The 20,863-nt window shown below is 53.0% G+C and overlaps 1 protein-coding gene across 1 annotated transcript in view; it reads right to left on the bottom strand.

The window, feature by feature from the left end:
* MLLT4 (myeloid/lymphoid or mixed-lineage leukemia (trithorax homolog, Drosophila); translocated to, 4) overlaps positions 1-20,863 on the bottom strand; it is a 77,312-nt gene that overhangs the window by 36,097 nt on the left and 20,352 nt on the right. The window contains exons 7-12 of the mRNA XM_006882786.1: positions 19,062-19,229; positions 16,294-16,338; positions 13,079-13,173; positions 12,035-12,297; positions 4,489-4,558; positions 2,382-2,497 (exon numbers count right to left, since the gene is read on the bottom strand). Coding sequence (XP_006882848.1) covers positions 2,382-2,497; positions 4,489-4,558; positions 12,035-12,297; positions 13,079-13,173; positions 16,294-16,338; positions 19,062-19,229 — 757 coding nt within the window. The remainder of the gene's footprint in view (positions 1-2,381; positions 2,498-4,488; positions 4,559-12,034; positions 12,298-13,078; positions 13,174-16,293; positions 16,339-19,061; positions 19,230-20,863) is intronic.

Here is a 20,863-nt window from a genome sequence, read left to right as displayed (position 1 = left end):
AGAGAGGGACAGGTGTACAAGCTACAGAGAGGGACAGGTGTACAAGCCACAGAGAGGGACAGGTGTACAAGCTACAGAGAGGGACAGGTGTACAACCTACAGAGAGGGACTCATGTACAAGCTACAGAGAGGGACACAGGTTCAAGGCCCCACACAGGTTCCTCCCACAGGTGAGCACACCCAGTGAGGGTGCAGGTGCTGGCATGGAGGTGCTGTTCACAGGCACACCGATCAGACACGTGATGCCACGACATTAAGGAGCCCCAGCCGCCCAGCAGCTGCTGCAGCCTCGGCTCAGGTCACCACAAAGGCGCCACCAGGAATCATGCCGAGCCTGAAACTGAGCTCTCACAGGCCTGATAAGCGGCTGCAGGGGCAGACTTGGGGCTCCCCAGGGCCGCAGCTGGGGCGGGGGGCCAGGGGACTGGGGCTGGGGGGCTCATCTCAGCATTCAGAGCTGCTCTGAATAAGACACTCTGGTTCCACGTCTTCCCTAAAGGCCTCTGCCCCCGGCTCCTTCCTTTTTCACAGCTCCTGCCCCTGACTGATGCCTTCTCCTGCCGGTCTCACCGCTCAGGCGCTGCCAGCTACATGGTGCACACAGCACCCATCCTTCAAGACCTGAAAACAGCAGCCCTGTGCTCAGCTTCCGAGCAGCACACTGTCACGCAGTCCTGGCTGGGCCTGAGCAGGGATGACCAAGGAGTCTCTGAAAACCACCTGAAAATCTCAAAGGATCTGAACCAAATTGGTGGCAGATGTCAGGGCAGAGAATTACCTCCTGACGTCGTGATTTATGCAGGGGAGAAATGGCTATACGCTCATGTGGACTCAAATCAAAATGATGTCCATCAATCCAAACACACCTCTCTTCTGGAGAAAGGGGAGTTGCTGGCCACCAGGACAGTGTTGGGGACACCATCAGTGACCCCAAGATGGACGCCTGGCAGTGGCTCTGAACGCCCGTGTCCACCTACAAAAGCCACTTTGTCCGCACAGTGAAGGCGTCCGATGTTGCAGAGGCCGACTCTAATTCCAGCCGGCACCCCCGCTGGCAGGTCTCTTGTCACCAGCCCCCAGGAGACCGGGAGCGCGGTGCCTGGCCCGCACGTGGATTGAGGAAGGCCAAAATCCACCGAGGCAGCGACCAGCTTCAGAGTTATCATGCAGTCTGTGACTTAATAATCCTGATTCAAGGCAATTAAAGACCAGGACACTCAAACAGAATCTCATGTAAATGGAGTTATTTTAACATGTCCCTCCTGAACGGCTATATTTGTAAATACCTGTAATTGTAGACAAGTAGTCATTTTCCATCTAATATCCCATTAAATGGGCTGAAATAAACCTAACCATTTGCTATTTCACCATTTTAACCAATACAATTAGGATATTTAAATTCACACTGATAAAACGTGCTAACACCATTTAAAAATGTCATTAAAAATGTCACATTCTCTGTGACTAACCTAGTGCTTTACTGCATTACCGTGACTTAGAGTTCTCCTGAGCACATGGACTACACGATGTATTTATCACACACACCCCGCCTGGGTGCCAAGCAGACGGCGAGGGGTAGACCCAGGTCAAGAGAATCATCTGTTTTCATCTCTGTGGCCTAATCTGTAGGGAGAAAGGTGAGCGATCCCCTCGCCTCCGAGCCCCGTGGAGAGTCTGCGGTGAGGCGGCTCAGGGCAGGGGCCACGGCGGCTGCGTAAACAGAGCCCGACTCCTCCTATTCCACGCACGCACTCGCGCGTCTGTGCGCTGACGAGGAGCTTTCTTTAAAATACGCCACCAAGAATGTGTCCTCATACCAAACCCAGGCCCCGGACCGCACTCAACAAAACTCACACAACCAGGTGGAGGTGGACCTGGGGCCCCCGGGCTCTGATGGGACCTGCTCTGCCGGGACCCCTGGCCCTGAAGTGGCCACCTGCCTGCTCAGAGTTCAGTCTTGGCTCCCCGGGCGCTCAGGGCCTGTCCACACAAAGGCTACCAGCTGCTGCTTGGCTGCCTGGTTAATCATCACTGTCCAACTTTTCAACCATTTCAGAGGCCACAGGACTGGGCTTGTGAAAGTGACAACAATTTAAAAACAGTAAGAAAAGGGTCACTAAGCCATAGCGCTGAAGAAAAGCGACGTCAGGAGAAAAGCGGCCTGCACCTTCCAGGAGAGCCAGCGTGGGTGCAGAGGTTACTGGGCCCGCAGCCAGCACTCCCCTCAACACCCCAAACACCCTCACCTGTCTCCAGAGTGGCACCTCCCAGCTACCCCTGCCTCGGTCACACAATGATGACCATGGACAGGGAGTACCGCGGGGCAGCACCTGAGACCAGGTGGTGTGGGGACCAGGGCGGCCCACACAGCGGCAGCTCACCTGCTCTCCGGCCGGTGGTGGCCATGCTGCTCCAGCCTGACCATGGGCTTCACCATGCCGCGTTCAGCCGTGCCGGAGCCGGAGGGGCCTCGCTCACCGTCCAGCCTGGAGGTACTCTGGGGAGGAAAACACCGTGAGTCAAGGCCAGCGGGTTGGCCCAGCTGCTTCTTCCCCAGAGCAGATGGAACCCGAGGCCAGGTGGGTGGACGGTGACACAGGAGAACACAGGCCAGGAGCCAATACAGCTGGAGACTGTGCACACGACACGCTGCAGAAGTCCACACAGCCGTCCAGACTGTGTGCACAGGACACACCTGGGCCCGACAACTCCAGTGCCCCCGTCTCTCTCTCCTTCTCATACACACGCACACAGAGTGACCAGAAGCCAGCACGGCAGCGCAGAGACTGTGTGCACACCAAAGCCCAGCCTGACAGCACCCCACTCTCACACGTATTCTCTGGACACCACCTTGTCTCTGGGTCCTGGTGCCTGAGGTCTCTCTCACTCCCGCTGTGCTCAGGACCCAGCCAGAAGAACACCTCGCCTCTGGGGTCGAGCCAAGACAAGGGGTCAAGGACAACGTGCTCCGGCTCGGGAAGGAGCTGTGCTCTGCGGGGCCCTGACTGTGGGATGGGGAAGAGCCAGGGCCTGGGAAGGCTGAATCGCCGTGGCAACAGCTCAGCTGGGAGGCTGCAGCCTCTATCCGGGGCCTTCCTGGACTCCAGAAGTCAAGACTATTTCCATCTTTACATGCTTGACCTCCAAAAACCTTTGTTAAATTAGATGAAGAGCAATGCAATATAAACTAAGAGGCTGAGCAGACAACTTATTAAGTGAATTATTGTAATTAAGGTTCTAAAACAAAGTGCACATGAATGACTGAATGAAGAACCAAGTCTTTGCAGCTTCCTCTCAAATTCCCACCAAGGGGCGCGGCAGTCCCACAGAGCAGGGCTCGGAGGCTGAGTGCTGCACGGACAGCGGCATGGCAAGGGGAGCTGGACGCCAGGAAGGAGCATGCACCTGCGGTGATGGCGAGCGAGCCGGCACTGCCGAGACAGAGCTGGCAGGAAGCACGGCGCACCAGGCCTGGCGCCAGGAGGTCCCCGGCCACCGGGCAGGGACAGTACGTGAACTGCTGTCGCTGTGTGCCAGAAAGTCTAAGCTGACCCCTAGCTGCCCCTGAAGCCCATCTTTCTCCTATGGAGCAGGTAATGGATTTGAACCACATGTCACAGGTTGGTAGTGTAGTTCCTTACCCATTAGGCTACCAGGCTGCCTTCCTTTGTTTTTATAAGAAATTATACTGTGCTCTGGAGAAGCTGAGTGCCATCTGAAGTGTGCAGAGGCAGGGGTTCTGAACTCAGCAGATGGTGACCTCACTGCCACTGATGGGCAAACGCTAGGGCAGCAGCCCCTATCCCACGGACGGGGCTAGGCCATCGGACCCTGAAGGCCCTTATCACATAGATGGGGCTAGGCCGTCGGACCCTGGAGGCCCTATCCCGCGGACAGAGCTAGACCATGGTACCCTGAAGGCCCTATCCCGTGGACAGGGCTAGGCTGTCGGACCCTGAAGGGGGTAGAATCCTGTGGAAGTTTCAGAAGACTGAGTGTCAGAGCCTTGCACAAGAAAGTGCAACCAGAGTGCTCCTAGATGCCAGGCTGGTGAAACTCTGGTATGAGATGGGGTGACTTTATCATCTGATAACATCACATGTTATCAAGAGGGGCCAGTCCCTGCACAGGAGGGAGAGTGTGGTCTGGAAGGGTGTGAGACGGTCAGCCAGGAGAGGCACAGTCTCCACTGAAGGGCAGACGGCGGCAGGACAGCTATCTTCAGACACAACCGGGCCAAAAAAGACAAGCCACACGTAGTACCAGCCCAGAGACGGCACTCTGTACACCGGAAGGCAAGCAGAACTGTCCCTGGCCTCGGCAAAGCCAAGAGCTGGCCACCTTGAAGGGTTCACCTAAAGATAGCACAGCGTGCAGCCAGCCACAAGGAGGGGACACGCAGACCTGCCAGAGGGCCAGACGAGTGGACGGGGATCTCTCCCTCCTAAGATTCAACACACAGGCCCTTCAGTGACACACATTAGGTACCTTGCTTGTTGGCAATGCTGATCCACTGTGAATATCGCCTTCCAAATCAAAAGTGGTCTCCTGAACAACTCTGCAGGCAGAAAAAGAAGCAAGCAGAATTAGTAACTTTCAGACGGCGAGACGGCCAGCCAGCCAACAACATCCCAAGGCCCACAAATCTGAAGCATTACCAAGTGCGGCCGCTTTTAGCATATGAACGGCTACTGTAACGTCATCAACTTCTCTTCCTCATACATACCAACTATTCCTAGAGTCTCTTTATAACAATCCTTTAATAACAAGAAATTGAAAGGAAGTGTGAGAAAGCAAGCTGTGACTAAACACGTGTGTCGAGGTCCCAAGGTGTGTGCGTGAACGGCGCAGAGACCAGCGTCCCCGGGGCAGCACCCACACGCACAGATGACGAGGCCCAACGGCTGAACACAGCACATTCCTGTGTGGGAGCTGGTCTGACCTTTTAAAGCGTGCATATTCCCCCAATTTAAGTGATTAAGAAACGATGTCACAGATTGAATTATGTTGTCCCCAAAACACAGGTACACACTGGTAAAATTCTAAAGCTATGAGATGATTCCCCTGTGATCTGATACCAGGTAACTGTGGGGGGCTGAAGAAGGGCACACGGCAGGCACCCTCGACCCCAGCCCAGCCCGACAGGAGCGTGGCCTGCAGCACCCGTCCACCTCCAAGACATAAATGGAGGAGGGCACGCTAAGTGGGGATCTCGGCCCCAGCAAGGAAGGCCGGCCCGGAGTGGATGTGTCCTTCCAGACACCACAACATGCAGGGGCTCCAGGGAACACCAGGCCCACAGAGGCAGAAACGAGGGCTCTTCTGCAGAAGACCTTTCCCCTAAGCTCGTGTACTCAGAACCAACTCAGCTGACCCTCCAGTGGTTTTCTGAGGCCGTGAGTCACAGCAGGACTCTCCACCATCGCCCTCGGCACTGCACCCAGCCTCTGGGTCAGCAGCACAGCCCGGCAGGCTACACCAGCAGAGCCACCCTAGGGGGACGTGTGTGTGTGTGTGTGTGTGTGTGTGTGCAAGCCCTCCATCGGGGCTCTGTTACAGCAGCGCTAGAAACCACGGCCACTGAGGACACGCCTCAGCTCAAAGCGTAGCAACGATTCTCCAAAAGGATAAACAGAAAATTACGAAATCATCTCTAAAATTTACAGGAAACTCCACATCTCAACAAGAAAAAGACAAACTGACTTAATTTGGGCAAAGGATATGCGACATCTCTTCACCAAAGAAACACTAGGACCAGTAGCTATTAGAGAAATGCCAATCAAACCATCCAAGAGATTACCAGGTCACCCCAGCAACAGCAGCAAAGTTCAACACGACTGCAAACAACCACAGGTGAGGGTGTGGACAGACGCCAACTCCGAGTGCGCAGCCGGGCGGTTCCTCACAAAGGGGGGGACCGAGCTGACTGACCCGGCAACCCCACAGGGGGATCTCACACTGAGGGACTCACGCCGTGTTTATTAGAGCACCGACTCTCACGGCAAAGAGCCAAAACCAAGCAAGGGTCCATCAACAGCCACAGAGCTAACACCTGACACTAGAAGACCTAAGTCAAACACAAAAAAGACAACTACTTTATTTAAAAAACCCTCAAATGTAAATAAATTCATTACCACTGAATCAGAAAAGACTCAGAGCTGGACCTCCAGTGCGTTTTCCGAGGCTCTGCAGCACCCAGGAGACTGTCCGTCTTTTTCCCATGAAGCAGTTGGGAGATTTAAACCACCTACCTTTAGAATGGCAACACAACTCCTTAACCCCCAGGCCAGAGTCTCAGCGGTCTCATGGCCTGTTTTAAAAGTTGGCCTAGTGGTAAAAATCTGCACTGCAATCCCAAAGGCACCTGGTTCAAATCTACCAGCTGCTCTGTGGACGGGCAGTCTCTTCTAGTGACTTAAGCCCCGGAAAACCCTCTGGAGGGTCAGCTCTGGGCCATTTCTGGCACATCCAGAAATCAAGACTGACACGCAGAATCAATCTGAGAGGAATGAAACAAGCTGGAAAGGAAGCAGCAAGTCAAAATGAACAGAGAAGCTGGGTGAAGAGAAACGTAATCAGACAAGGAGAGTGTGTTCAATATTAATCAATGGTTAAGAACAAAATGTCAGAGAATGACTGGAACTTTCAACAGGATTCATAAACATTCAACACAAATGAAAACCAATAAATACAACAAAAGTAATTTTTAAAAAAAATCTTCCTCACATTTTAACATGCACCTATATTGTATTTGCACATGTGAACAGTTCCAAAACGACTTTTTTCTTGACTGTGATGTTGCCCCATTATAAGCTCTGGTCCCAAAGCCCAGGCCTGGCCCCGTGGGCAGCAGAGAGCTCGAGAGCACAGACTGCCGTCACCCAGGCTCTGCGATGTGCCTGCACGCACGCGCAAGCACGGGCTACCGGCAACTCGCTGAAACAAGTCTCAGCTCCAATGCACAGAAGTGCTTTCCCACCTCTGAACGTCAGTGTCGGTACTGCTACGTTCAACCACGCAGCAGCTTTCGCTAGCTTTGCAGGAAGAAGTGCCAACAATGTGGAGGAACACTGCTGCCGCCGTCACGGGCTGTGAGTCGCTTGTGACTCAACAATAGCTCTGCACCCTGCATCGAGCCAAACGCACTGTCTCAGACACAGCTCCCCCAACCACCAAGTCAGTCCATCTCATCGAGGGCCGTCCTCTCCTGCGCTGTCCCTCCAGCTTCCCAAGCATGATGTCCCTCTCCAACGACTGGTCTCTCCTCACAACATGCCCAAAGGATGCCTGACAGAACTCCAAAAACCTCGCCTCCAAGGAGCAGCCTGGTTTCACCCTCTCCAGGACGAGCCTCTTTCTCTCTTAGCAGTCTAGCACCACAGCTCAAAAGGATCAATTTTTCTTCTATCACCTTTAGTCACTGTCCAGTTTTCCAATACATAGCAGGTACTTGTGAAGACCATGGCCTGGATCTGGTGCACTCTAGTCTCTAACTAGATACTACTGCTCCTCAGTACTTTATAGAGCGGTCCCTGACAATAATAGACTTTGCCAATTCATTTTTTGGTTTCCTGGCTGCTAGTACCAGGAGTGCTGACTGTGGAGCAGAGCAAGCTGAAGCCCTTACCAATCTCCATCCCTTCACCGTCTGACAAGATGCTGCCAAGCGACCCAGTGGTGAGATACTGTTAATTGGACGAAAAAATAAAGTGCACACAAGGAACGAATGCTGAAAAGAGAACGGCCAGCCAGAGGGCCCCCGGCGCAGGTCTGTGAAGGCCCTTCCTTAGCTTGGCCGTGGCTTTTATTTAGTTTAAACCAAAAATGAAAAAATTCCTTTCTAGTGAGGCTATTTTCCTTACACGAAGTGTTGCCACATGACGATGGGTACACTTAATTCTTAAACCAAGAGCAGGAGGATTCCAAGTCCAGGCAGAGTATCCACTCCGGTGGGAGGCTGGGCGGAACTGCTGGCAGGGGGCGTCCAGCCTAGACTCTGATCTCGGCTACAGTCTGGTTACCACTATGCAGAGCTAACACACTGAGAATTTTTGTGGGTTTTCTTTGTTTGTTTAATTATAAAATATTTTTATTTTGTGGAAATCACCTTGATGACATCACTATAAAGAAAAATGTGTTGCTTCAAACGCTTCTGCATGACTATATAAGGATGTTATACAGTGTGACTTTAAAACGGAAAAATAAACAAGCCCTTTGATTATAAACCCAAACTTATCCTATGTTTTCTAATATACGGATGATAAATGGTTAGAAGCATATAAATATATACTGGCTTTAATTCACTCAACAAATACATTTATGAATTCCATCTTCTTTTATGCTATCAAAGTCTAAGCCTGCATTCACTTTAATGAATGTGTCGAGTTAGTTGCGCTGTCAACAGTTGTTTGAGTTAATGGAATAGTCAGATTCTGTAAAACTGTTAAATTTTTTTTTAAATGTTTTAAAATGTATTATTAATTTCAATGAAAATTTACAGAGACTTTGGATTTCCATTCATTCATTGTTGCACTTTTCTCCCCTCCCCCTAGTACACTACCCTCTTGGAAAAGTAAAATTCTTTCATTGTTTTACAAACCCTCCCCCAGGTCCACTCCACTATGCAGCCTTTGCTCTGGACTCCTGTCATGACAAAAATACCTAATCACATATCCCTTTTAAACCCATTTTCTCCCTCATCTGTTTCAATGCAGTGTACATTACTGAACCCCTCTTTCTCAGTCTCCCTCCAACACCAATGTCGGTCCTGTTTTACAACAGTGGCACTATGCAATATTTGTCCTTTTGTGACTGAGATACTTCACTCAGCATAATGTCCTCCAGGGTAACTCATTTTGAATAATATTGCATGAGTTCCTTGTTTTTCAAAGCAGCATAGTATTCCATTATATATACCACAGCTTCTCTATCCATTCGTTTGTTAATGGGCACTTAGGTTGTTTCCAACTCCTTGCTATTGTGAACAAAGCCATGACAAACATGGGTGTGCATATATCTGCTTGGATGTCAGTTATGGTCTCTTTGGGATATATTCCCAGTAGTGGAACTGCTGGATCAAATGGTATCTCTATTTGCAACTTTTTCAGAAAGCGCCACACCGCCTTCCACAGTGGTTGCACCATTTTACACTCCCATCAACAGTGCATAAGGGTTCCAGTTTCTTCACAACCTTGCCAGCATTTGTTGTTTGCTGTTCTGTTAAATTTTGCTATTCTGACCGGGGTGAGATGGTATCTCATAGTTGTTTTGATTTGCATCTCTCTTCCATCTAAGGATTTTGAACATTTCTCCATGTGCTTGTTAGCCATCTGAATGTCTTCTTTGGTGAAGTGTCTGTTCATATCCTGTGCCCATTTTTCTATTGGATTATTTACCTTTATCTTGTGGTGGAGAATCTTTGTTTTCTTGATGTTGAGCTTCAATCCCTATCAAAGGCTGCAGTCTTTGACCTCCTGCAGCAAATACCTCAAGTCATCCTCAGTTTCAGCAAGCAAGGTTGTGTCATTTGCAAAATGCAGGTTGTTGCTCAACGTTCCTCCAATCCTGATGCCACATTCCTTCTCATAGAGCCCAGCTTCCCAGATGATCTGTTCTGCATACAGATTGAAAAGGTATAGAGACAGGATGCATCTCTGGCATACACCTTACCGGATTCTGAACCATGCAGTGTTTCCGTGTTCTGTTCAGACAACTGCCTCCTGGTCCACATAAGGTTCACATAAGCGCAATCAAGAGTTCTAGGACTTGATTCTTATCAGACTTGGCCAGAGTTTGTTGTAATCCACAGTCAAATGCCTTTGCAAAGTCAATGAAATAAAGACAGACATTCCTCTGGTGCTCTCTGCTTTCAGCTAAGATCCATCTAACTTTAGCGATAATGTCCCCACAGCCTCTTCTAAACCCAGCCTGCACTTCTGGCAGTTCTCTGTTGATGTGTTGTGCCAGCTGTTTTTAGATAATTTTCAGCAGGATCTTGCATGCAATAGAAATGATATTATACAATCATTTCTATACTTTGTCAGTTCACCTATTTTGGGAACTGGAAGAAATAAGGATCTCTTCCAGTCAGTTGGCCAGGTGGTTGTCCTCCAGATTTCTTGGTACAACCTGGTGAGCTTGTCCAGGAGCGTCTGTTTATTGAAATATGTAAACAGGTATGTCGTGAACTCCTGGGGCCTGGTTTTCTGCCAGTTTCTTCAGAGCAGACTGAACTTCCAACGGCTCATGATCACCCATTGTTAGATGAAATTCTTCTGTGTCGGCCAATTCTGTCTGGGACAGTGACTCTGTATACACCTCCCGTCTTCTTCTCACGCTCCCTGGATCATTCCCTAGCACACCCACAGCACCCTTAAGTACTGCAATCCTCCCCGTATGTTTCTCTCTGCACCCACCAACACGTGTGTTCACGCCTGTTCTCTGCCTGCCCAGAGAGAGACACAGCAAGGAGGGACAGGGCAGAGTCCCGAGGGAAGACCACCCAACAAGGGGGACTTCCTCACACACTGTCAGAACCTCGAACAAAACAGAGGGCTGACTGTGACACAGGGACAGAGGGCATGAGATGCTGTGACACTCCGTAGCCACATGACAAAGCAGCAAACAACGAGAGGCACAAGGCTTTAGGCAACACAGAGGCAGCGTCCTGTAAGCAAGCGGCCACACGGTGAGCCGGGCACCTGGCGGCAGAGCCGGGCACTGTGCAGCCTGCCCAAGATGGTGGCACGCTTCCTTCCATGAAACCTGCACTGCGAGGGGCGGGCTCAACTCTCGGAGAAGGCTTCCTTCCACAACAGGGCAGGAGGGAAAAACGAGGAACACCCCGTGCTCCCCGATGCGGACGTGCAGGAAGACGCTGTGTGAGTGGAGTTATCTAGAAGGCGCCAACGGGAGGACATGGTGCCCCCCTGAGCGCCAGTACAGGCGCTGATGAGCTGAACACGGGGACACGGGGTGTCCTTCTCCCTAAATGAAGAGGGAGACACCACCATGGGCTGGACCTCAACAAAGAGGTCCCTGCCCACTCGTCCCTTCCTCTGCCAGGACTCACAGCAGACACAGAATGGAAATGGAAGCCACATATACAGGCTGGCTCTCAGGACCCTCAGAAGGAGTCCCCAGTGCACACAAGCTAGCAGAGAACACACATGTGTGCATTGCCCTGGCCAGAAGCTACCAGAGCCAAAGGCCACAGGAAGGACCCACACAGGGCAGTGTACTACTGCAGCTGCTTTTCCAACCCTGGAGTACTGTCATCAGTAAGCAAGTGGTCCTGTCCCTGGACAGCACATCACAGTACTGAAGATCCACTAGCAGCCCTTTTCCCTGCTCCAGGCCCTGATGGGGTCTCAGGACTCCTGCTTCCACAACAGGTCATCCTGCATGGCCTCAGGGCAGCACCAGAGGGCGCCAGAACTCCCGATGTCCTCACAGTCACACCTGCCAGAGCCCAGGTAGAGGGCAGGACCCGAGTCACACCTGCCAGACCCCAGGCAGCGGGCTGGACTCCTGGATGCTCAGTGCTGACTCTTGCACAACGTCCAGTCACTGATGACAGCCCGTTGGCAGCAGGCAGCTCTGGCACCCTCAGAGGGCAGGCTCTGACACAGGTGAAGAGCAGGCACCCCCTCTGGCTGCAGAGGCAGCTTCTTCTGTCCAGTCATCAGCCGGGCTGACCACCGCGGTCCCCACGGGCACGGTGGTGCGCCGCTCTCCTGCTCACGCCGTCTACCACTCCACTAACTACCAACAGAAGAACAACCCAAGAGGAAGTCCCAGTTATGTCAAATGTGTCAGCTAAAAACAATGACAACTCTCGGAGCAGCAGACCTCAGGTTTGTAAAATGAGGGATTAAAGGCCATCCTGTCCCTCCCTCCATGTGACACATGAACAATCAGGCCGGACGCGGACCAGCTGAGGACCAAGAAATGGGCACGAGCCCACTCTGGGAACTGAAAAAGACCACCCCAGCATCACACCACCTGACCAGCCCTCGGGGCACCGGACACTCACCCTGCTGGGTGTCGGGGGCCCTTGACCACCAGGCCCCCATCCACAGACCGCTTGGCCAGCATGTGATCCTGGCTGGGGTCCACGAACTTGAACACATGCAGCGAGCCAAACTGGACCTTCATGCCTGTCTGCAGCATGGTGGTCTCTGAGATCCGCTGGCCCTCCACATAAGTCTCGGCGTCCATGCTCCTCGGCGTGACGGTCACAACGCCGTCCATGTTGGTGAGGTCACAGTGATGGGGCTGGATTCCTGGGCCAAACAGCTACAAATGAAAGAAACACTCAATGCCATGCAGAGCATTTAAAAACGGGATCGCAAAACCACGCGTTTCCTCTCCTACAACGTGACACACACAGGACGGTCGGCGCCTGTGTCAGAGCGTGTCAGGAGTGTAAGAGGTGTAAGCGCCGGCCCATCTGAGTGCACGTGGGGGCGCATTCTACCCACTGGGTCAAGTTCATCATCAAACAGCATTTCAGTAATTCCACATTTGGTTTTACCACCATCCAATGACTTGACTTGCAGCCTGTCTCAACTGCTGGCTAGAAAGCCCGTGGACTGTGGACCAGGTTTGCCAGTTTAAGGACACACTCCCCTCTACGACGTCAGGATGAGGTCTCGCTGTCTGCTTTCGGGTCACACTCAAAAGACAGGAGCCAGGACTGAGTGTGACACACACACATGACCCCGCCTTGTGAGTGGGAAAGCACAGTCCAGAGAGAGGACACTCCACGGGCTGGTGGGGGATGCCCTCACCATGACTTCCTCACAGTCCGTGGGGAAGTGTCAAGCCAGGGACAGCACACCCCACTGGCTCCGATATCCCACTCTGAGTGTTGACCACACCATGGTCCTACCCATGCTTGGAGGAAAGTGCAGCTGAAGCCTGGGAGGTTCTTGGAAGTGGACATGCAGACGAGGTAAAGCAGCAGAGCTTCCCTGCGGACTCAGGGTTCACCACCTGTCCTGCCTCCGCCCGGCTCCCCACCTCGCAGATACAGTACTGGGACCGAGAGGTGGCCAGCCCCCACAGCACTGCTCACCTGGATGGAGTTGTCATCAAACTTCTCTGTCCCCACCTCTGTGACACTCAGCTGCAGGCGGTACAGCTTTGGCTTATCTCTCGAGTCGGAACCATCTGTGAGAAGAGACCACAGCTGCCTCTGCAATGCCCAGCACTCTCTTCATCGGACGGGCGCTGCAGAGCTCGCTTCACAAACGCTCCACATTTCCAGCCCACGGTTAACAGACGGGCTGGAGGACACAGCTATGGCAGCCCAGGTGACCTGAGACAGGCCCGTCCTCAGAGCTCACCCTGGCTGGAGGGGGGTCCCACACGACTGCAGTGACGGTGGTGGGAGCTGCCTGGTTCTGCCAGCCCCAACTGTGCGTTTCCACACGCCTTCCTTCCCAAATCACCACCACTCCACTGCCTCGTGCCCAGTGCCGTTTCCCTGTGTTAAACACCCTCTGTGTACCCCACGGCCCTCACCTGTGCCCCTCATGACCCCCGCCCTCTGTGTCCCCCCACGGCCCCCAGCTGTGTCCCCTTCACAGCCCCCACCCATGTCCCCCACACCCGTCTGTGTCCCCCACGGCCCTCGGGCTGCCCCTTCTGTCCCCAGCAGCCCACTGCCCTGTGCCTGCTGGTCTCCCAGTCTCAGTCCCCAGGGCTAGTAGGCATTAAAGTGGCTTCATCTTAGCACCCAGCACTCTCTGATGCTTCCCGGCAAATATTTCTGAAGCTCTCAACAAAAAACATATACACAGTGAATAATGATTAAAATAAAGCAAATAAATTAACACACAAATATTACACAAATCAGGATAGTAAAAGAAACAAACAGGCTATCAAGGGAACAATCTGCATAGATACAGTTAAGGATTTGAAAGCAAGGTCTGCTTACAGGTAAAAAGCCCTCTGAACTCTGAAAGCTCTGAGAACTAGCTTGTAAACCAATGAATGAAAAAGCCATACATCCTTCCATATCAAAGCATTTAAAATTGAAAAAGCAAGGAGACAAACTCCCTCCCTCCTCACCCTCACGTCCACTTCAGTTCACAGCAGAAGTCTACCAGCAGTTGATAATCATCTCCTTTCCTACCCCCGGTAATCATCCTCGGGGTGCAGAGTCTCGAGTCTCGGTAAGCAAACGTGAGCCACGGAGCAGGAGATGTGACGGGAGAGCATCAGGGAGAAAGGGCGGGGGCAGTGGACATTCGACAACCTTGCTTATTCTCACAGCCCATTTCACTCTCATTTTATGAAAAGCATAGGGGTTACAGACAGTACCAACCAAATAAAACTGTGGCCAAATAAATAAAAATTCCAAAAGCCTCAGTGGTTATTCCGCACGCAGTCCACTGTGTCTACTTGCTTCCTTGTGTTTTATCGACTATGCAAAGGCATCTGACTGTGTGGATCATAAGAAATTACGGCCAACATTGAGAAGATGGGAATCCCAGAGCACGTCATTGTGCTCTCGTGAAACCTAGACCTAGGGGCTGCTATCCAAACAGCAAGTGAACACCGTGCCGTGGAAGGTTATGCAGTACGTCTTAGGGAGGATGTGCATCCCGGCAGTATCCTTTTTCCACACCTATTTAACATGTACACTGAGCAACTAATTAAAGAAGTGGGAGATTCTATGAAGAACACGGCATCAGGATCAGAGAAGGACTTATTAATAACCTTTGTTATGCAAACAGCTTTGTTTGTTGAAAGTGAAGAAGACCTAAAGCACTTACTGTTCGAGAAGATCAGAGATTACAGCCTTCAAGAAAACAAAAATCCTCGACACTGGACCGACGGGCAACATCATGGTAGACAGAGAAAAAGACTGAAGTTGTCAAGGACTTCCTTTTACTTAGATACACAAGGCAAAGAAGAATCTAGACACACTGCCACTGGGAAATCCGCTGTTAAGGACGTCTCCGCAGTGCTAAGGAGTAATGATGTCAGCTGAAAGACTAAGGTGGCTTGATTTAACTGTTTATGTATATGAAAGTTGGTCAGTGGATGAGATGGCAAAAATCTATTCTTCTTTGGAGAAGAATACTGGAATCGCAAGGTCTGTCCAAACCACCAGTCAGTCTGCCTTAGGCTCCGTGAGTCTGGACTCCAGCAGAGGTCAGGACGGTGTAAGACATGTGGGGGGAGAGCCGGTGCCCACAAGGTCCCTGTGAGGCACAGCTGACTCCTGGCACCTAATGGTAATAGAGCTTATTCTGGGTAACGCAACTGAAAAAGAAAGTCTCTACCTCTCCTACACAGAACTGGCAGAAAACTACAAATTCACACACAAGTTTTCGCATTACTCCATTATTTAAGTATTAACGTACGTGAAACAATATTAACACACACAAGAGATCAAATTTAGAATAAAATAATGACAATTTTAAACATTTTCAGACACACTATGCTCACGCTAATATAAAACGCACACACACTCACAGCCATCAAGCATTCCTAAGCCTCCTGAAAGGACACGAGAGCTGTCCTGCTCGCTCCAGGCTGCCGAGTTTTACAGAGGTAGAATGCTGGTTCAAGTCCAAGTCGTCAATCAGCAACCTAGCACCTACCCCAATGCCACAGACCCTTCTGAGTCACAATGTGAACAGGCAGGCCCGTGGCCCTGTGGTGTGATGCTAACTCAACGGGCAGTGATGCAACACACCAACCACTACTCAGAGAAGAGGTGTCCTCTCCTGCCAGCGGCTTCCGGTCTCGGGAACCGATGGAGGCCCACCGTGACGGTAAGTTGGAATCCATTTGAGAGCAATGGGTGTGTGTGTGGGTGTGTGTGTGTGTGTGTGTGTGGGTGTGTGTGCGCGCGCAAAACGTCTAAAACACAAAAGATGCTTTTCAATAAAGAAAAGGTGCTGAACTGCGTAAGAGACGGAGACACACAAAACAGGCAGTGTGCAGTCCAGCTGAGGGGCTGTGGCCAGCAGGGTTTGGAGGGCCCAGCCTGCAGGAGGACCCAGGGCAGGAGTGAGGACGGAGGCAGGGAACGGCCCTTCCAGATGACATGACACAGCCCCTCACGTGACACCCCCTCAGCACCCCGTCACGGCAGCAGCTCCCGCCCCACCCCCCGCCCCTCTCGGCACACGGTCCTCTGGGGGGGAAGAGGGGCCGTGCACACTGGGAGCCAACGACCTGAACTCTGGACACAGCGTTTCTAGCATCACCTGAGACACAGCCACATGGTCCGCGAGTGAGCGGCCTGTGGGAGCGGCGTGGGGCGGGCATTACCTTCGTGAGGGTGGTAGCTGTAGCAGGCAAAGTGACTCCTTCTCCCTGGGGGGACACATGCACAGGCCCAGGTGAAGGCCGTCAGCAGGAGAGCAGAGCGGGAGGAGAGAAAAGACAGGAGCGTGTGAAAGCACAGTGAGGACCTCGCCAAGGCAGCCGCACAGTGAGAAGTGCCCATCACCCCGAGCCAGCGAGGGCCCGACAGACCCTGGGAGACACGAAGAACAGGGGAGCCCCGCACCTGGGAGAGCCCGGGTCCACTAATCCTTCGGGGACCTGGACAGGCTCGCCTAGCATCGGCCCAGACACCCTCACCCTCCAACACTGCCCCAGCGCACAGGACTCAGTGCCTGGAGGAGGCCAGCCGAGAGATGACCCCACAGCAGCCTGCTCCCTGCTGCTCCCGTCTCCCACGTGACAGGAGGCCCGTGTGCATGTGGCGTGTGTGTGACACAGCGCTGGCTCCACGGCCCGCCCACCACCGTGACAGTCTGGTCCATCAAGGCCCCTGGGTCCCACCCACCTCAGTCACAGGAACAAGACTGACCAGGGAGAGGAGTGTGGCCCCAGGGTCCTGGACAATGTGGTGTCTGTTGTGAAGGTCGAGGACAAAGCGGGGTCCCTAGCAGGAAGAGTGAGAGTGTCGCAGGAAGGGACACGAGCACGTGGACACTGGGGAGGAGAGCTGCTCAGGGAAAGTGCTCTCAGGCCATCAAGATTCCTCCTGGTGGTCAGGTCTTTAGGGCGGCTGCACTGCGGCAAAAAGAGCCCGTGGCTGAGACACCAAGGAGGTACTGTGAGGAGGCTGGCCTGGCAGTGTGGACAGAACTGTGTGGACACAGCAGAGGCGAGGGGTGTGGTCAGCACAGGGCAGGCAGTGTGGACAGAACCGCGTGGATACAGTAGTGAGTTGAGGGGTACAGTCAGCACAGGACAAGCGGGGTGGACAGAACCACGTGGACACGACAGTGAGGTGAGGGGCCTGGTCAGCATGGGACAGGGGACGTGGAAGGAGCCGCTGACCAGGTTCAGGTGCTGTGCACACAGCAGCGGGTTCTCAGCCTCGGCCTGACCAGGGCAGTGTTGACAAGCACATGAACACAGCGCCCTTTCTTCCGTCTGACCGTGGGGACGTCCTCTGTTCTGACAGGTGAGCTGCAAGTATGTGGTCAGCTGGTAGAGCTCCTGGGAGGTGGCCTGTGAGCCCGAAGGCTGACCTCGGAGCCAGCTGGGTACACTCCCCAGGACTGGCACGCCCTGGTGTGGGGTCACCTCACCCGCCTCTGTGTGAAGGTGCTGGGAAGCCAGCGGCATGTGACTGGTATGTGACGTGCAGTGCCCAGGTCTGGTGGAAAGCAGGGCCGTGGGAAACACTGCTCCAGAACGGAGTGACATCCAAACGCGTGCCAGCGGCACCGACCGGGTTAAGACCCGGGCCAGGCCTGGGGCGGCTCCTACAGCTCTTACTACTGGGTCTCTAAGATCTGAAAGGATCTACCTCGAAACAGATAAGAAGCAGCTGGAGGCTAATGGAGGAAGAGCGGGCATCCTCCTCCTCTCTGCTGACCACAAGGTCACCTTCCACCTTCCCACGCTGACAGCAATCCCTCCAGGTGATTTCTCACCCACCTCGACCTCCAACACAGCTTGTCAGGAACCTGCGCTAACCAGAGAACTCCGTGCGACATTGTAAGGGCAGATCCAAGGGCCCAACATGGTCCAGGGAAAGGTTTCCATGGACACACCCACAAACGGCCATCCCCATGCCACCTCGGACACGCGGGAACCCCGGCCCGGTCCACACCACGGACCTTCAGTGTATGTTCTGCACAGCCCGCAATGGAAACGCCACCCCAACCCTCAAGTACAAAGCCCACTGGAGCCACAGAGCTGCTGACCGTACCAGGGCGACCTGCAGAAGTCCTCTGCACATCAAGGGGCCCCGAGGAACGGCGGTCCACAGCTGCACAGCCAAGCGTCACCTAACCGTAACCGAGGCAGCGGGAAGAAGGGAAAACGCCCGAACCCGAGAGGAGGGGCAGCGCCCGTGCCGGCAGCCCCGGCCACCACGGCCTGCTCACCTCAGCTACCTTTCCTGTCACTACCAAGCGGGCTTTAAACCCCGTTCAAGGTGGGGGAGGAGCAAGCAGCTGGCTTGTCACACGTGTAACACGAGCCACTGTCACCCTTTAACCAAAGGCTCCCTAACCGACACAGTGTTACCGTAGAGAACGTCAGCACATTCACTAGCTGAGAGCTCTCTAACTTAAGGCCGAGAACACGTGAGAACAAGCTGACACAACCACACCGGCCGCCCTCTTCTCACAGGGCATCAGTCTTGGATACACTGTTATATGTAAAGATCCTCAATGCAGACACAATTCACGCATTGACAGACATACAGATACCTAGATCCCTCTACTGTATCTGCCCCAAGAGAAGTCAATTCCAGCCTGCCACGGGAGAGCCACTTAAAGGGAGATCTTCTCTCTATCCACAACTTACAACTTCATTTCTCACTACGCGCCTTCTCCTCAAGAACGTTCTTTCCAAGCACGAGCACGTGCCCCGTTCACCTACTTGTTCTCTGTTGTGGTTTTTTTTTTTTTTCTCTGTTGTGTTTTAAGTGGCCTCATGTGGAAACGGATTTGAAGTCCAGACTATGTTGCCAGTCCACAGAAAGGCCATGGACACGCATTCGTCAGCAAGCACTAACACCTAAAGTGGGCATCACCTTCCCCCGGAGGTCACGGCACGCCCCTGCTCACCTGGGCTCAGTTCCACCAAGTAGGGCAGCTTCTCGGGGGGCAGAGAGGAGCCGTAGGCCGAGGCGTCAGGCCTCTCCTTCCCCTTGAGCGTCTTCCCGTCTGGCTGTCGCTTTGTTCGCTTTGGGATGTGGTCTGCAGGCCGTCTCTTCAGCTGGAAGACTAAAAGGCCTGGAACAGTAACATTCCCAGTCATGGTCCCACTCTGCCTGAGGGGGGTCCGGGCACTGCTCACCACGTGTGCCAGATGAGGCGAGAAGATGCCAAGAAGGAGGGACACCTCCCGGGGGCAGGTCTCCCACACTTCTACCCAGAGCTGGGCTCGCATGGGTGCTGACCAACTCCAGCCACGAGACCAGAGAGGAGTCGAGGAGCAAGTCAAGCCCCAGGCCTGAAAGGAACACCCCTTCAACTGCAGCACATGTGACGGGCTGCATCCGAATGAACAGTGGCTCTGGTGGCTAAGTGGTTAGGAAGCGTGCTGCCAACATAAAGGCATACGGTTCCAATCCACCGGCTGCCCTCAAGAAGGCCGCCTCTCCCACTGATATCAAGCTGATGTGTACTCACAGCAACCCGACCAAACAGAGCAGAACTGCCCCCAGGGCTTCTAAGACTGTAAACCTCACAGATGTGGCCAGCTGCCACATCTTCTCCACTCTGGCTGGCCATACAAACCATCAACCTTTTGGACAGCAGGTGAGTAGTTTGATGACCTGGCACCATAAAAGCTCATTAAAATATCTACGGTGTTAGGAAGTGCTGTCGAACCACCTGTTAAGTTACCCTAAAGAGACTGTAAATTGCACAGGAGAAGAGTGATCATCTCTCTCTTGTGGAGGTTCCTACTGTAATTTGAATTATTCTAGCTACAAATCCACTTACTGTAATACATCTATAAAACAACTGCTAATACAGAATTGGAATAAATAACTGTGGCTCAAAATTGAAAAGAAAAAAAAAAAGGCCGTTTCTCCTCGTGCTACCTGCCGCCTCGGAAAGCCTGCTGGTGGGTATGTAATACATCCAGACAACGCTCTGGGAAGTGAATACATAAATAATGCACATAATGATAAAAAATGTATTTTTATTTAATTCAACCCAATTACTTAAGCCTTCAAGCAGCTTGCCTATAAATGAGGAATAAAGTCTAACTTTCCAGCGCAGACACGGCTGCTGCAGCAGCAGGAGGCGGCCAGGAGTGGCCTCTCGGAGGGACTCCCTCCTATCTTTCTTTTTCCTACGTGGGTTAGTCTGCTGAAACAAACACTCTACGTGTAAACACTGGCACGACGGGCTGCAGACACCCTTTTCTGTCTTTATTCACACAAAGCCTTGTTCTGGCAGCAGTCAGCTCACACTAGGAGGCTGCTCTTCTCTGCTTGGGAGCTGTGTCAGAGTGGAAACCTGGGTCCAGCAGCCAGCAGACGAGACTGCTCAGCCCTGGGAAGCCCACAGGCCTGTCCACTACCTCGGCCCAGAACAACTGTGCCCAACGACCACCAGCTCGCCAGCCCTGTGTGGGAGCTCCAGGACCACAGCCCTGGCCTCAGCACTAATAGTCTGGCCATGTCAAGGCACGGGTCCTCTTCTGAGCAGTAACGCAGCCTGCCCAAGGCCCCTGAGAATCCAGCACAGGATACACCGAGCGGCCGAGGGACAAGCCAACCACATCCGAGCCATGCAGCCTGCCAATGAAAGGGGCACCAACCACCTCAAAGAGCCCTCAGGAACCTGCCTGCCCTCAGCACGTCTGCCGAGGGGGAACCCAACCCCCCATGCAGCCATCCACGCACAGCAGCCCT

The sequence above is a fragment of the Elephantulus edwardii genome, unplaced genomic scaffold (genome assembly GCF_000299155.1).
Source record: "Elephantulus edwardii isolate Elephantulus edwardi_28Jun2011 unplaced genomic scaffold, EleEdw1.0 scaffold00024, whole genome shotgun sequence".
Taxonomy (NCBI): Eukaryota; Metazoa; Chordata; class Mammalia; order Macroscelidea; family Macroscelididae; genus Elephantulus; species Elephantulus edwardii.
Note: the sequence above shows the minus strand (reverse complement) of the source record. Positions and strands in the feature narration are given on the sequence as shown.